General features: G+C 43.5%; 1 protein-coding gene across 2 annotated transcripts in view; it reads right to left on the minus strand.

The window, feature by feature from the left end:
* ZYG11B (zyg-11 family member B, cell cycle regulator) overlaps positions 1–17910 on the minus strand; it is a 106302-nt gene that overhangs the window by 40293 nt on the left and 48099 nt on the right. For both annotated transcript variants that reach the window (XM_033226345.1, XM_033226347.1), the window contains exons 3-5: positions 16030–16784; positions 6697–6837; positions 1288–1464 (exon numbers count right to left, since the gene is read on the minus strand). In XM_033226345.1, the coding sequence (XP_033082236.1) occupies positions 1288–1464; positions 6697–6837; positions 16030–16784 (1073 nt within the window). The remainder of the gene's footprint in view (positions 1–1287; positions 1465–6696; positions 6838–16029; positions 16785–17910) is intronic.

Here is a 17910-nt window from a genome sequence, read left to right on the forward strand (position 1 = left end):
AATTTCATCATCCCAAATATTTTCATCACCCTAGAAGGAAACTCAAAACCCAATACAGTGACTTCCCATTTCCCCCACCCCATTTCCTATTTATTTTATATGCATCCTTTCTCATTTTTCCCGATCAACTTTGTCAATGAGTTTTCAATATTATTAAATATGTTCGAAGAATCACTTCTTGGAATTATTGATCCTGTCTAAAATAATGGTATGTTTTTTATTTTATTAATTTTTACTTTCATCTTTGTTATTCCTTCCTTCTACTTTCTTTGGGCTTATTCTTTTGTTGTTTCTCTACCATAGGCAGACTTATTTATAGTTCCTTTTTAGTAAGAATGTATCTTTGGGGAGGAAGTCATAGCTTTATACTAGGAGTCTTCTGTCTGATGGGCTTCCAGAGGCCATGAAAATCAAAGCCTAAATTTCATCTAGTTTGGCAACTGCCCTCAATGAGGGAAGCCGGCTTTAATGATCCACTCACCAATGTGAGTGGTTTGCCATTTTTACTTGGTTTTGGGCCTCTGAGTATTTTTTACTAACTCACCAACTCAATGGTCAATTTCAAATGATCTAAAAAAAAAATTTTCAGGGCTGGGTGAGCAGGCTCACGCCTGTAATCCCAGCACTTTCGCAGGCTGAGGTGGGCGGATCACAAAGACAAGAGATTGAGACCATCCTGGCCAACATGTTGAAATCTCGTCTCTACTAAAAATACAAAAATGAGCGGGGTGTGGTGGCACACGCCTGTAATCCCAGCTACTTGGGAGGCTGAGGCAGGAGAATCGCTTGAACCCGGGAGGTGGAGCTTGCAGTGAGCTGAGATTGTGTCATTGCGCTCTGGCCTAGCAACAGAGCAAGACTCCACTTTTAAAAAAAAAATTTAGGCAACATTTTTAGTATTCATCCTGAGTATAAGACAGGTTACACCTTCTACCATACTGCTAGAAATGGAAAAGACATGTCTTAATCATTTCTGTATCCCAGCATTTGATAGTGCCTTGCCCAGAAGAGATCCTCTGTGCCTATCTGCTGAAATGATCACAAACTCAAGATCTAGGAGGAAGATGAGTTTTTGTATGGCTTGTACTAGGTCCCCCAATATATGGATTTAGGTGCTTTTAGGCACGGAATATACTCCTTTGGTGTCCACTTCTCTGTTTTCTTACACTCAGTCATACCACAGCCTCCAAAGGCATTTGAATTTGAAGGCTTGGTCTATTAAATTGAAATGTAGATGAGTAGAAGACACTACAAGGACTATTTGAAAAGGAATTCACGTAAGCTTACCTGCTGGTGATTGGGAAAATGTTCCATGGCTTTGAGCAGCAAATGGGTCACATCAGCCAGGAGTCGGACAGGCATTCCTGCAGCAAGATCCTGCTTGGTTAAGTTAAATACACAGGCGCTTGCAGCCAGTTGCACTGGCAAATTCATAGGGTGGTTTCTCATCCCAGTAACCACAAGCTGGAAAAAAAAAAGAGTCCTCTTAATTCACCTTATAAATACAAGCCCTCTTCACAGAGCAGCATTATTTTGTTGGTCTGTAGTAACTTCAAAGATGTCGTAAATTCCTTTTTCATCCTCATGTGCAAACAGCCTAGGATATAGCAAGTTACTCACAAATAGTTCCAGTCTACCTCATCAAGGCAGGTATTCAGCTATTCATATCTAGCGGTTTTCTGTAAAGCTAATGAATCTTTTCAACACAGGTCACTCATCTTTGTATTTCCAAGACCTACTTACTTATGGTGCCTGTTACATGGAAGGCAGTGAATAAATTCTCACTGACTTGAATAGAGCATAACTTCATTCTCAAATGTCAATCTTCAGTTCCTTGAGAACACTGCCAAGCTTAGAGTGCAATAAAATCCATTCACTTCTCCTGGCCTAGACAACTATTTCTCACTTTTTCCTCTGCCCTCAAACCCCCAACAAATCCTTCCCATTCCTCACTATCAGCTGAAGATCTTGCTTTCTTTTTTTTTTTTTTTTTTTTTGAGATAGAGTCTCACTCTGTTGCCCAGGCTGGAGTGCAGTGGCGCGATCTCCACTCACTGCAAGCTCCGCCTCCCGGGTTCATGCCATTCTCCTGCCTCAGCCTCCCGAGTAGCTGAGACTACAGGCGCCCGCCACCACGCCCGGCTAGTTTTTTGTATTTTTTTAGTAGAGACGGGGTTTCACCATGTTAGCCAGGATGGTCTCAATCTCCTGACCTCGTGATCCACCCGTCTTGGCCTCCCAAAGTGCTGGGATTACAGGATTGAGCCACCGCGCCCAGCCGAAGATCTTGCTTTCAACTACACTAAGAAAACCGCCAGCCTGGCCAACACGGTGAAACCCCATCTGTATAAAACAATGCAAAAATTTGCTGGGGGCCAGAAGCAGTGGCTCACGCCTGTAATCCCAGGAATTTGGGAGGTCAAGGTGGGTGGATCATGAGGTCAGGAGATCGAGACCATCCTGCCTAACATGGTGAAACCCTGTCTCTATTAAAAATACAAAAAATTAGCCGGGCATGGTGGCAGGTGCCTGTAGTCCCAGCTACTTGGGAGGCTGAGGCAGGAGAATGGCGTGAACCTGGGAGGCGGAGCTTGCAGTGAGCCGAAATTGTACCACTGCACTCCAGCCTGGGCGACAGAGTGAGACTCCACCTCAAAAAAAAAAAAAAAAAGAAAGAAAGAAAAAACAAATACAGAAATTAGCTGGGCATGGTGGTGCATGCCAGTAATCCCAGCTACTCGGGCGGCTGAAGCAGGACAACTGCTTTAACCCAGGAGGCAGAGGTTGCAGTGAGCCAAGAGCACACCATTGCACTCAAGCCTGGGTAACAAGGGTGAAACTCCATCTCTCTCTCTTTCTCTCTCTCTCTCTCTATATATATATACACACACACATATATACACACACACACACACATATACATATATAAAGCTGGGCATGGTAGTGCATGCCTACAGTCCCATCTACTTGAGAGGCTGAGGTGGGAGGATTGCCTGAGCCCTGGGAGGCAGAGCCTGTAGTGAGCCATGGTTGTGCCACTGCACTTCAGCTTGGGGGACAGAGTGAGACCCTGCCTCTAAGGAAAAGAGAAAAAAAAAAAAAAAAAAAAAAGAAAGAAAACTGAAGCAACCAGAAAAAACTTCAGATTCTCATTACCACGTGTATCCTACTTACCAGCATACGTACATATACATCACCTTCCTGCCCGCTACCATAAGGAATCTTTTGGGGTCCTTTGTAAAACAAATCCCTCCATGTATATGTTAGATCATTATTTTCTTGTCTACTGAAGGGAAGCTGTTCACCCCTCCTACTCCTATATCAATTTTTTATTCTGTACTGGATCATTCATATCAGGATATAAACAAGATATATTTTTCCTATTTAAAAAAAATCAAAACATCCCTCTTTTAGTCTCACTTACTCAAACAATTACCATCTTTTTTCTTTGCTCTCCTTTGCAGCAAAATTCCCTATAAGAATTGCCTTGGCCAGGCATGGTGACTCATGCCTGTAATCCCAGCACTTTGGGAGGCCGAGGCAGGTGGATCACTTGAGATCAGGAGTTCGAGACCAGCCTGGTCAACATGGTGAAACCTCTTCTCTACTAAAAATACAAAAATTAGCCGGGCGTGGTGGTACGTGCCTATAGTCCCAGCTACTTGGGAGGCTGAGGCAGAAGAATTGCTTGAACATGGGAGGCGGAGGTTGCAGTGAGCTGAGATAGCGCCACTGCCCTCCATCCTGGGCAATAGAGTGAGACCCAGTCTCAAAAAAAAAAAAGGAATTGCCTAGGTTAGGTGTAGTGGCTCATGCCTGTAATTACAGAACTCTGGGAGCTCAAGGCAGGAGGATCACTTGAGGTCAGGAATTCGAGACTAGCCTGGGCAACACAGCAAGAACCTCTCTCTACAAAAAATTTTTTAAAATTAGCCTGTGCAACATAGTGTGACCCTGTCTCTACAAAATTAGCCGGGTGTGGTTGCATGGGATTGTAGTCCTAGCTACTCGGGAGGCTTAGGCAGGAGGATTGCTGGAGCCTAGGAGTTTGAGGTTACAGTGAGCTATGATCATACTACTGCACTCCAGCCTGGATGACAGAGTGAGGCACTATCTCAAAAATAAATAAATAAATGTATTTATTTTTAAAAATTTTAAAAATTAGCCAAGTGTGATGGCACACACCTATAGTCCCAGACATTTGGGAGACTGAGGCAGAAGATTGCTTGAGCTCAAGAGTTTGAGGTTGCAGTGAGCTATGATTGTGCACCACTGCACTCCAGCCTGGGCAATACAGCTAGATCCTGTATCTTTAAAAAAATAAAATAAAAGTGGCTCACTCCTATAATCCCAACACTCTGGGAGGCCAAGGTGGGAGAATCACTTGAGCCCAGGAATTTGAGACCAGCCTGGGCAACATAGTGGGTCTCCATCACTACAAAAAAAAAAAAAAAAAAACAATAATAATAACAAATTTTAAAATTCAGCCAGGCATGGTGTTATATGCTTGTAGTTCCAGCCACTCTGGAGGCTGAGGCAGGAGGATCATTTGAGCCCAGGAGGGAGGTCAAGGCTGCAGTGAACCATGATCATGCCACTGCACCCCAGCATGGGTGACAGAGTAAGATGCTACCTCAATAAATAAACAAACAAATAAATAGCCTATATTCTTTCATTTATCTCCGAATCATTCTCTGAATGTCTGAATGAATATTTCAGATCAAGACTAGAGATCTAGTCCTTTGTTGCTTGGTTCACAGTAATCAAAACCAAAAAAAAAAAGACAATTCATATACGACGTGCCAACATCCTCTGATATATATAAAAGGAGTGACAGGTGTTAGTGATAATATCCTAAGGACTAAAATGTTACTGGTTCCTACCCAAGCACCTCATTCTCAGAATTTAAGGTATGTAGGATGTCAAGTTGTGGCTCTGCCACTGACATTATTACTTAATGTCACAGAACCTCAATTTCATAATCTGTAAAACAGAAGATAAAACCCATCCCTTGGAATTGTGCCCACTAAACAAGGTGCCAAATATAATACAGTCCTATGCTCATCGGTTTTCAAAACTGAATGTGCATAAGAATTACCTTGGAATTATCTTGGGGGCTTATTAAAATGCAGATTCCTGTGCCTCATCTAGCCCTACTGAATCTAAATTTTGGGGGGTGGGGTTTACAAATATCTTTTTTTTTTTTTTCAGACAAGGTTTCACTCCTGTCACCCAGGTTGGAGTGTGGTAGCATGATCTCGGCTCGCTGCAACCTCTGCCTCCCAGGCTTGAGCAATTCTCTTGCCTCAGTGTCCCACGTAGCTGGCACTACAGGTGTGTGCCACCACACCTGGCTAATTTTTGTAGAGATAGGGTTTTGCCATGTTGCCCAGGCTGGTCTTGAACTCCTGAGCTCAAGTGATCTGCCTGCGTTGGTTTCCCAAAGTACTAGGATTACAAGGGTGAGCCACCACGCCTGGTCACAAATATGCTTTTTAAATAAGCAATATCCTAGACTTGCAGTGGTCAAAGGACCACTTTTTTTTTTTTTTGAGAGAGAGTCTTGCTCTGTTGCTCAGGCTGGAGTACAGTGGCATGATCTCGGCTCACTGTAACCTCAGCCTCCCAGGTTCCTCATGCCTCAGTTTCCTGAGTAGCTGGGATTACTGGCGTGCACTACCACACTCGGCTAATTTTTTGTATTTCTAGTAGAGATGGGGTTTTGCCATGTTGGTCAGGCTGGTCTAGAACTCCTGGCCCCAGGTGACCTGCCTGCCTCAGCTTCCCAAAGTTATTATAGGTGTGAGCCACTGTGTCCTGGCTCAAAGGACCACATTTTGATAAATGTTGCCCTAAGCATTCAATAAAATTAAGAAATCTCCTTTCTTGCCCTTCAAAAGCTGTCTTGGTTAAAATAGCTGGGTGCTGTGATGTACACCTGTAGTCCTAGCTACTTGGGAGGCTGAGACAGGATTGCTTGAGCCCAGGAGTTTGAGGTCTGTGAACAGCCATTGCACTTTTGCCTGGGGAACACAGTAAGACCCTATGACTTAAAAAAAAAATTTAAAAAAACTTAATTGGGGAGTAATGTAAATCAGTTAAGAATGCACAGTAGGTTCTAAACAGCATGGAAAAGTGCCTTGTGGAATTCCGATATCTGCTTTCTTTATTTCTCTCCTTCTTTTTTTGTATTTTAAAATAATTTTTGTAGAAATGGGGTTTTGCCATGTTGCTCGGGCTGGTCTTGAACTCCTGGGCTCAAGCTACCCATCTGTCTCAGCCTCCTGAAGTGCTGGGATTACGGCATCAACTACCACACCTGGCCCAATATTGTATTTCTAAAAAAATCTACTTGGGAAACAACATAGGGTTAATATACAAAACAGTGTCCTGATCCCAGTCATATACTTTCATTTTCTACAGTAGCTGGTGACAAAATATCATGGTGGTCACTGGTTTTAGGTAGATAAATATGTACAAGACCTTTATATGCTTAATGAGACTACTATAAAACTTCAATAACATTGTACGACTATATTCTCTCTCGTTTGTGGCTAATAATTGAAATTACACGTCATCAACTATATTATAAATAATAAAAAAAGACTAAATGCAAATTTTCATCAATTTTCTTCAAAAAATCATCTGCCCAGGGAGATCATTTCAAAAATTTCATATCCAGTTTCTTGTTCTTACCTTTAAAATTTCTGGCTTTGTTTTTTCCATCACATGAGTCAGACTAAAAAGATGAAATAGAGCTTCCCGAACAAAGAATGCCCGTTCACTGTAACGCTTCAGTGCTTCTGCAATCTGAGTTTCATTGGCTTCTCCAGACACCTGTGAACATAACCAGATTAGCTTTTAGAATTCTCTCTCTTTCTCTATCTAAATATCATTTGTGGCCAGGTGTGGTGGCTCATGCCTGTAATCCCAGTACTTTGGGAGGCCAAGGTGGGTGGATCATGTGAAGTCAGGAGTTTGAAACCACCCTAGCCAACATGGTGAAACCCCATCTCTACTAAAAATAAAAAAGTTAGCCAAGCGTGGTGGCACACGCCTGTAATCGCAGCTACTCAGGAGGCTCAGGCAGAAGAATCGCCTGAACTGAGAAGGCGGAGGTTACAGTGAGCTGAGATCACACCACTGCACTCCAGCCTGGGCAACACAGCAAGACTCTGTCTCTAAATAAATAAATAAATATAATTTGTATACATGGCATCTAGGATAGTTATGTAAAGCTGGAATCAAATAAAAATGATTATACTTTCCAATCTATCCAGATTAGTCATCTTAAAAAGGTGTATTTGTCTTGAAGAGATGTATATTAGATAAACTCAGAACCTAGCATAAGACCATGGGTGAAATTTTCTGTATTATACCTAAAATAAATCCCAAGATATTTAACACTATTTATAAGGCCCTACCACTTGATGAGGATCCTATCTGCCTCTTACTCCTCTCCCCCTAGCTCACAATGTTTTAGCTATATAACCCTTTTTTCCTCATCTTTCTGTAAGTCAAGCTTTTTCTCAGTAAAACACCACTCATACAATGTCCTCTCTGACTGAAAACTTCCTTTCTCTCTTTGCCTAATTTCTACTCATTCTTCCTTATTCAAGTTAAGGACACTTTCTTAGAGAAGTCTTTTTGAGCCACTGATTTAAATTAGGTCCCCTGAAACATCTCTTTCATAGCTATCATAATCCCCCACTGGACTGATCTATTCACCACTGTACCCCAATAGCTAGTATTATGCTTGGCTCAGAATACGTACTCCATAAGTATTCATCAAATAAATGTATCAACGAATTTCTCCAGATTTATCATGCTCCTTTTCAGCACCAAGAGGTTCTGTTTAAACTTAAGTCTTTCTAGCGATTCCTAACATAAAAGTATACTATTTTATTTTATTTTATTTTTATTTTTTTGAGACGGAGTCTTGCTCTGTTGCTCAGGCTACAGTGCAGAAGCTCAATCTCAGCTCACTGCAAGCTCTGCATCTTGGGTTCACACCATTCTCCCGCCTCAGCCTCCTGAGTAGCTGGGACTACAGGCGGCCGCCACCACGCCTGGCTAACTTTTTGTATTTTTAGTAGAGACAGGGTTTCACCATGTTGGCCAGGATGGTCTCGATCTCCTGAACTCGTGATCCACCTGCCTCAGCCTCCCAAAGTGCCGGGATTACCGGCGTGAGCCACCACACCCAGCCCAAAAGTATATTATTTTAAGATAATAAACTTATCTTAAAATGTGGTTCATGTGCCACTGGGCAACCAAATATAGGTAACAGAAAGTGGCTCTTTTTTTTTTTTTTTTTTTTTTTTTTTTTTTTTTTGAGACGGAGTCTCGCTCTGTCGCCCAGGCTGGAGTGCAGTGGCCGGATCTCAGCTCACTGCAAGCTCCGCCTCCCGGGTTTCCGCCATTCTCCTGCCTCAGCCTCCCGAGTAGCTGGGACTACAGGCGCCCGCCACCTCGCCCGGCTAGTTTTTTGTATTTTTTAGTAGAGACGGGGTTTCACCATGTTAGCCAGGATGGTCTCGATCTCCTGACCTCGTGATCCGCCCGTCTCGGCCTCCCAAAGTGCTGGGATTACAGGCTTGAGCCACCGCGCCCGGCCGAAAGTGGCTCTTTATAACAGTAATCCAACTAGTAAGTGAAAAATAAATGATTAAAATATCACCATAATCCCCAGTGAATTGATAGATCTAGCTACTAAGTGTCAATAACTGCTAACATCACAGAAAGACAAACAACTAGATATTTATGTACCTCATAATATAAGAATACAACACCTAAGGGTCTGGCCAAAGGGATAAAATGTAAGTCTAACTAAGCCTACAAATCCAGCTACCAATTTGCAGAAAATAAGAGAAAGACGCACCATTAGTATACAATCAGCAAAATCCAGACTGGCAGAGTGGCTTACATCTGTAATCCCAGCACTTTCGGAGGCTGAGGCAGGAGGATCACCTTAAGCCCAGGAGTTCCAGACTGGCCTGGGCAACAAAGCAAGACCCTGTCTCTACAAAACAGCAACAAATACAATAAAATCCAGCCTTAGGGAAACTCTACAAATCGTAACGATAGATTCTTCAATAAACAAATTATAAGGAAAAGAAAGGGATGGAGGAGGAACCTATAAACTAAAAGATACTCAAAAGATATCAAATTGTTTTAAACGGGCAAGATTATCCAGGTGCCTAAATGGTTGGGTCATAAAATTATAAAGAAATGAAAGGACATGGCCGGATGTAGTGGCTCACACCTGTAATCCCACCACTTTGGGAGGCCGAAGTGAGCTTTGGGGTAGCTCACAAAGTTCTGTTACTTAACCTGAGTGATGGTTTCAAGTGTGTTCACTTTTATTTCAACTTAAGCTACATAATTATTTATCATCTTTGTCTCTGTTTTATTTTACAATAAAGTTTTAAAAAATGACAAAAAATGTCATTCAGAGAGACTATCTCAAAATAAGGGGAAGATTTAGTCTTTTTTGGCAGTAACATTATACAGTGTGACACAAAAGTAATCAAATATTTTAAAAATATATTACTCAGTAACAAAGTTTTATATAAACATATAATATTCAGCCAGGCATGATGGCTCATGCCTGTAATCCCAGCACTTTGGGAGGCAGAGGCAGGAGGATCACTTGAGCCCAGGAGTTCAAAACCAGCCTGGGGAACATAGTAACACCCTGTCTCTATAAAAGAAAAAGAAATTAGTTGCGTGTGACGGTGCATGCCTGTAATCCCAGCTACTTGGGAGACTGAAGTGGACGGCTTGAGCCCAGGAATTTGAGGCTGCAGAAAGCCATGACTGTGCCACAGCACTCCATGATGGGCAACAGAGTGAGACTCTTTATCAAAAAACAAAAAAGCCTATAATATTCACATTGGAATATGCAGCTTTGAGGAAATGAAGGGATGTATCATGGCTGACATTTCAACCATTAATAGGATATGCTACAAGAGTCTGAAATGAATTAGACTACAGTATTGATACATGCCACATGATGCAAGGGCACATATTAAGAATTTCTAAGATCGTTGAACTAATAATAAAAGTTTTTTTACTTCCATTACTTTATGTCTTTTATGTCTTTTCTGTTTTTTTTCAAAGCAGAGTCTCGCTGTGCCGCCCAGGCTGGAGTACAGTGGCACGATCTCGGCTCACTGCAAGCTCCACCTCCTGGGTTCACGCCATTCTCCTGCCTCAGTCTCCCCAGTAGCTGGGACTACAGGCATCCGCCACCACGCCCGGCTAATTTTTTTGTATTTTTAGTAGAGACAGGGTTTCACCGTGTTAGCCAGGATGGTCTCGATCTCCTGACCTTGTGATCCGCCCGCCTCAGCCTCCCAAAGTGCTGGGATTACAGGCGTGAGACACCGTGCCTGGCCTTTTTTTCCTTTTTTTTGAGACACAGTCTCGCTCTGTCACCCAGACTGGAGTGCAGCGCGCACGATCTCAGCTCACTGCAACCTCTACTTCCCGGGTTCAAGCAATTGTCATGCCTCAGCCTCCCGAGTAACTGGGATTACAGACGCCTGCCACCACGTCTGGTTAATTTTTATACTTTTAGTAGAGATGGGATTTCGCCACGTTGGCCAGGCTGCTCTCGAACTCCTGACCTCAAGTGATCAGCTGACCTTGGCCGCCCAAAGTTATGGGATTACAGGCATGAGCCACCACACCCGGCCTCCATTACTTTACTTCTTTAAATGCTTTTTTTTTTTTTTTTTTTTTGAGGCGGAGTCTCGCTCTGTCGCCAGGGCTGGAGTGCAGTGGCCGGATCTCAGCTCACTGCAAGCTCCGCCTCCCGGGTTTACGCCATTCTCCTGCCTCAGCCTCCTGAGTAGCTGGGACTACAGGCGCCCGCCACCTCGCCCGGCTAGTTTTTGTATTTTTTTAGTAGAGACGGGGTTTCACCGTGTTAGCCAGGATGGTCTCGATCTCCTGACCTCGTGATCCGCCCGTCTCGGCCTCCCAAAGTGCTGGGATTACAGGCTTGAGCCACCGCGCCCGGCCTTAAATGCTTTTTAAACTGTGTATTCATGTATAACATACTTACTAAACAAACTGGTTTGGACTACATATTCACATATACAAATGGGTATTTAATAAAATTTTTCAAAGTGTTTAGTTCATTGAATCACCCAGAACTTTTTCTTATAAATTCAGAAAAAAACACTGAAATGTGAAATGAGAAAAAACTGTAAGAGGGAGATATAAAATAATCTAAATCAGACTTTAATCTTCCTTTACCACATTTGGTTGGTTCCAACAACTTTATAAATCTCTTAAATGAAATATATTCTCAAGTTACCTTGAATATAAAATTAAAGAACTTTTGTTACCGGAAGAATGTTAAAAACACTAAGTCAATTTTTTTTTTTTTTTTTTGAGACACAGTCTCTCTCTATTGTCCAGGGTGGAGTGCAGTGGCACAATCTCGGCTCACTGCAACCTCCACTTCCCAGGTTCAAATGATTCTCCTGCCTCAGCCTCCTAAGTAGCTGGGACAACAGGCATCTGCCACCACGCCTGGCTAAATTTTTTGTATTTTTAGTAGAGGCGGGGTTTCTCCAACTCTTGGCCTCAAGTGATCCGCACGCCTTGGCCTCCCAAAGTGCTGGGATTATAGGCGTGCTCTGAGCCAATTTTATTGTATATATATATATATATATATATGTATTATTTTTTTTTTTTTTTTTTTTTTGAGACGGAGTCTTGCTCTGTCGCCGGGGCTGGAGTGCAGTGGCCGGATCTCAGCTCACTGCAAGCTCCACCTCCTGGGTTCACGCCATTCTCCTGCCTCAGCTCCCGAGTAGCTGGGACTACAGACGCCCGCCACCTCGCCCGGCTAGGTTTTTTTGTATTTTTAGTAGAGACGGGGTTTCGCAGTGTTCGCCAGGATGGTCTCGATCTCCTGACCTCGTGATCCGCCCGTCTCGGCCTCCCAAAGTGCTGGGATTACAGGCTTGAGCCACCGCGCCCGGCCTATTTTTTTTTTTTTTTTTTAGACAGAGTTTTGCTCTTGTTGTTCAGGCAGGAAATCAATGGCATGATCTCAGCTCACCACAACCTCCACCTCCTGGGTTCAAGAGATTCTCTTGCCTCAGCTTCCCAAGTAGCTGGGATTACAGGCATGCACCACCACGCCCAGCTAATTTTTTTTGGATTTTTAGTAGAGACTGGGTTTCTCCATGTTGGTCAGGTTGGTCTCCAACTCCTGATCTCAGGTGCTCCGCCTGCCTCGGCCTCCCAAAGTGCTGGGGTTACAGGTGTCAGATGGGGTCTCATTATGTTGCTCAGGCTGGTCTCAAACTCCTGAGCTCAAGCAATCCTCCCACCTCGGTCTCTCAAAGTGCTAGGATTAAAGGCATGAGCCACTACACCTGCCAAAAAACAATTATGTACTTTCACTACATGTTGATTACTGCAGTTTTTCAATACAGCAGTCTGACTTCAAGGGAGAGATCTAAGTTAAGACACAAATTTAGGAGTCACGGCATATAGATTTAAGGACTGAGGTACAGAACACTCCAACAGTCAGAGGCCTGGAAGATGAGGAAGAACCAACAAAGGAAATTGAGGCTCAGTAGCAAGACAAGTAGGAAAAAAAAACAAGCAAGTATGATATCCTGGAAGCTAAGTTGTTTTTTTTTGTTTTTGTTTGTTTGTTTATTTATTTATTCATTTTGAGACAGAGTCTCGCTCTGTCGCCCAGGCTGGAGTGCAGTGGCCAGATCTCAGCTCACTGCAAGCTCCGCCTCCCGGGTTCCCTCTATTCTCCTGCCTCAGCCTCCCGAGTAGCTGGGACTACAGGCGCCCGTCACCATGCCCGGCTAGTTTTTTGTATTTTTTTTTTAGTAGAGACAGGGTTTCACCGTGTTAGCCAGGATGGTCTCAATCTCCTGACCTCGTGATCCGCCCGTCTCAGCCTCCCAAAGTGCTGGGATTACAGGCTTGAGTCACCGCGCCCGGCTTGTTTTTGTTTTTTTAAATAGGTATCTCAGGGAAGAGGGAAAGATCAACTGTGTCAAATACCATTTTACTTTGGGTCAAATACAATGAAGACTAAGAACTAACATTGGGTTTAGCAGATTTTCGATGTTCTCATGAGTTGGGAGCCACAGCTTGGGAGATAATCCAAGTGGATTAGGTGGCCAACAAATGTAAGAATTCTAGTTGTGGAGAAATGGAAGGTGATGGTGACAGGAAACTGATGGTGACAGATGAGAAAACTGAGCAGGGAAATAGTGAGAAGAGAAAATCGAGTGCAGAAATACTGATGACAGAGCTGGAAATTCTATGGTAAGAAAGCCAGGCTAGGCTCAGGGTCTTACACCTGTAATCCCAAAAGTGGGAGGCCAAGGTGGGAGGATCACTGAGCGAGAACCCATCTTTACAAAAACACTAAAAAAAAAAAAAAAAAATAGGCCAGGCGTGGTGGCTCATGCCTGTAATCCCAGCACTTTGGGAGGCTGAAGCAGGTAGATCACCTAGGTCAGAAGTTCAAGACCAGCCCGGCTAAAATGGTGAAACCCCATCTCTACCAAAAATACAAAAATCAGCTGGACATGGTAGCAGGCACCTGTAATCCCAGCCACTCAGGAGGCTGAGGCAGGAAATTCGCTGAAACCCAGGAGGTGGAGGTTGCTGTGAGCCGAGATTGTGCCACTGCACTCCAACCTGAGTGACAGAGCAAGACTCCATGTCAAAAAAAAAAAAAAAGCAGCCAGTTATGGCAGCACTTGCTTGTGGTCCCAGCTACTCAGGAGGCTAAGCCAGGAGGATCCACTCGAGCCCAGGAGGTAGTGGCTGCATGAGTTTGTTCATGCCACTGTACTCCAGCCTGGGTAACAGGGCGAAACCCTGCCTCTGAAAAAAAAAAAAAGTTATTTTAAAACAGTGATTCATGAGTTTGGCTGGACACTGCAGTCATCTTGAAGCTTTAAAAAATACTGATGCCTGGGTCTTACCTCTCTTCCTAATACAGTCTTTGCACATATTATTTTGTCTGCTGGGAATACTATCTACTGAGCTACTCACCCTTAAGATCTCCACTCATTCATCAATTTATCAGAGAAACCAGGCTGGGAGTGGTGGCTCATGACTATAAACCTAGCACTTTGGAAGGCCAAAGCAGGTGAACTGCCTGAGCTCAGGAGTTCGAGACTAGCCTTGGCAACATGGTGAAACCCTGTCTCTACTAAAATACAAAAACTTAGCCGGGTGTGGCAGTGTGCACCTGTAATCCCAGCTACTTGGGAGGCTGAGGCAGGAGAATCACTTGAACCTGGGAGGCGGAGGTTGCAGTGAGCCAAGATCATGCCATTGCACTCCAGCCTGGGTGACAGAGCGAGATTCCATCTCCAAAAAAAAAAAAAAGAAAAAATTTATGGTTTAAAGCATATATCTATAAAAGTATATAAGTAAATAGGTATAAATATAAAAATGTATTTGTAATAATATAATCACCACTCCCATTAGGTTAAGCTACTCGGAGGCAGATCCTGTATCATTTTCTTTTTTCCTTTTTTTTTTTGAGATGGAGTCTCACTCTATCACCCAGGCTTGAGTGCAGTGGCGAAATCTTGGCTCTCTGCAACTTCTGCCTCCTGGGTTCAAGAGATTCTCCTGCCTCAGGCTCCCGAGTAGCTGGGACTATAGGCACATGCCACCATGCCTGGCTATTTTTTTTTTTTTTTTTTTTTTTTTGAGACGGAGTCTTGCTCTGTCGCCCGGGCTGGAGTGCAGTGGCCAGATCTCAGCTCACTGCAAGCTCCGCCTCCCGGGTTTACACCATTCTCCTGCCTCAGCCTCCCGAGTAGCTGGGACTGCAGGCGCCAGCCACCTCGCCCGGCTAGGTTTTTTGTATTTTTTTTTTTTTAGTAGAGACGGGGTTTCACCGTGTTCGCCAGGATGGTCTCGAACTCCTGACCTTGTGATCCGCCCATCTCGGCCTCCCAAAGTGCTGGGATTACAGGCTTGAGCCACCGCGCCCGGCCCATGCCTGGCTAATTTTTGTATTTTTAGTAGAGATGGGGGTTTCACCATGTTGGCCAAGCTGGTCTCGAACTCCTGACCTCAAGTGACCTGTCCACCTCCAAAGTGTTGGGATTACAGGTGTGAGCCACCACACTCAGCCTCATTTTCATTTTTGAATCCCAAGCTCTATCAAATCCAACTGATGTTTGTTAAACTAAATTTAAACCATTAGGCATGAGAAATCTTAGGAAAAGCAAAATTCTACCATTTCTACAGTAGAGATCTCCTTAGAATACTTGATCTCCCACTAGGTGAGGTCAATTCAACAAGGGGTGTCCCTAGCTTCTCCGAAGTTATCCATTAAAAATAGTATATGTAGCTGGGTGCAGTGACTCACGCCTGTAATCCCAGCACTTTGGGAGGCCAAGGCGGGCAGATCATGAGGTCAGGAGATCAAGACCATCCTGGCTAACACTGTGAAACCCTGTCTCTACTAAAAATACAAAAAATTAGCCGGGTGTGGTGGCAGGCACCTGTAGTCCCAGCTACTCAGGGGGCTGAGGCAGGAGAATGGTGTGAACCTGGGAGGCAGAGTTTGCAGTGAGCTGAGATCGCACCACTGCACTCCACCCTCAGTGACAGAGCAAGACTCTATCTCAAAAGACAAAAAAACAAAAAAAAAACTGTATGTAAATGGTTCAAAATATCTAAACATTATCACCATAAGACAACCTAATGTTTATCCAGGACCTACTATGTGACTTGCACTTTACATAGATTATCATTAATCTTCAGAATTCTGCAAGGTAAGAATACCATGTATTCTACAAATAAGGAAATAAAAACTCGAAGTGACATCATAGCTTGTTCTGGGTCATGAAGCTGAAATTTTAATTAGGACTCTAAGCCTTTCAACTATATGAGGCCCTGTTTCATGAACATGTTCCATATATTATAGACATTCATCTTTAACAGAGTCTTATGCAACTAAGATATTGGTCAGCCCGACAAAATAACACATTTTTAAAGTCTAACCTTCAAATGTCCTTCGCCTGTGAGGAATTCAGAGTAACCAGCATCAGTAGCCAGCAAACCTACAAACTGCATGCTTGGACGTTGTTGTATAAAGGCTTCAACAGCTTTATCTGTCACGTGCTTTCTCCCAGAAACATCCAGAGAAACAAGGTTGGGTAGGATGTCTTTTTGTTCCAGTAAGCGAAGAGCTATGTCTGATGTAAACTGTTTATCATCTGAGATATCAAGATGATTCAGATGTTTGAGTTCCCGAACTACATCCAGTATCTGGGTGGTTGTCATTTTTAAACATTTCAAGTGGTGCATGGTTAGAGACTTGAGTCGGTCTTTGCAGGCCAGTAGAGCAGTGATGTCTGTGATCGAGGTGTTAGAAATATCCAAGCTCTCTAATCTTGGCAACGAGGCAACTTCAGCCAGGTCTTCATTGTAAAAGAGAACATTGGTGATGCTTAAAGCTCGAAGGCCAGAAAGCCGGCTGAAGCACCGTTCGTAAGGATCCTCGAGGGAGAGAGTTAATGAATTCAGCACCAGGCACTGGAGATTCTGCTGGATCCATTTGTTACTGCCAAGCCCACTGATAATGTCTGTAATCGTGATATCAGCATTCACACCTGTGGCATCAAGTTCCACTAACTTGTGATGGCAGAAGGCTTTCCGGAAAGCAACAGCAGAAATCTTTGCTTTGCGAATGCAGGCTCGCTTTAAGCGCATCTGGTTGCCCCTAAAAATACCCACAGTTCCATCATTCAGTAGACCTGTGGAAAAACAAGCAGCACTTTAACTTCAAAAAACAGCTAAAGAATAGCTAAAATCAAAAAAAAAAAATTAAAAAAAAAAAAAAAAAGGCTGGACGCGGTGGCTCACGCCTGTAATCCCAGCACTTTGGGAGGCCGAGGCGGGCGGATCAGAAGGTCAGGAGATCGAGACCATCCTGGCTAACACAGTGAAACCCCCGTCTCTACTGAAAAAAAAATACAAAAAATTAGCTGGGCGTGGTGGCGGGGGCCTGTATTCCCAGCTACTGGGGAGGCTGAGGCAGGAGAATGGCGTGAACCCGGGAGGCGGAGCTTGTAGTGAGCCGAGATGGCGCCAGTGCACTCCAGCCTGGGCGACATAGCGAGACTCCATCTCAAAAAAAAAATTAAAACAAAACAAAACAAAACAAAGAATAGCTAAAATTCCATCACACTTTACATTTCCAAAGTGCTCCCATATAACAGTATCTTGTCTCATAATCACAATTCATTTAGGTGAGAATATTATTGTTTACAACCTGTAGATGAGTAAACTGGGGCTCAGAGAGTGGCTTTCCAAGATCACAGGGCCAGCAAGTGACAGAATCAGGACAGTGGCAGACATTACTGATATCCACTAACATCTGGTTCTTATCTTACCAAACAGACAACTACATTTCCCAGCCCATCCCTGGAGTTAGCTGGAGCCATGTGCCTAGTTCTGGCCAATGGACTGTATGCTGAAGCACCTGAGAGCCAGTGTATGATTTTCCATGCTGTCTTTTCCTGCTATGACAAATGAGGAGCCTTCACGTTCTAGAGAGCATAGTTTTATGAGGAGGAACCCTCCATCAGTTTGGACCCTAGGGTAACCATGAAGCAGAATTCTCTATGGACTTGCAGAGTTATGTACCACAAGTGAGGTATAAATCTTGTGTTAAGGTATTTGATTTGTTACCAATACATTTCTAGCCTATCCTTAAAATTCCCTTAACATATTATTATACACACAAATATATATACATATAATATATTTAGCATGCACTTAATGCCTTGTAATTCATTAATAAACCACTAGCCATATCTCAAACCTTATTAAAGTGATCTAGGCCTGGGAAACATAGCGAGACCCCATCTCTACAAAATA

Source organism: Trachypithecus francoisi, unplaced genomic scaffold (assembly GCF_009764315.1).
Source record: "Trachypithecus francoisi isolate TF-2019V2 unplaced genomic scaffold, Tfra_2.0 Lachesis_group12, whole genome shotgun sequence".
NCBI classification, from domain to species: Eukaryota; Metazoa; Chordata; class Mammalia; order Primates; family Cercopithecidae; genus Trachypithecus; species Trachypithecus francoisi.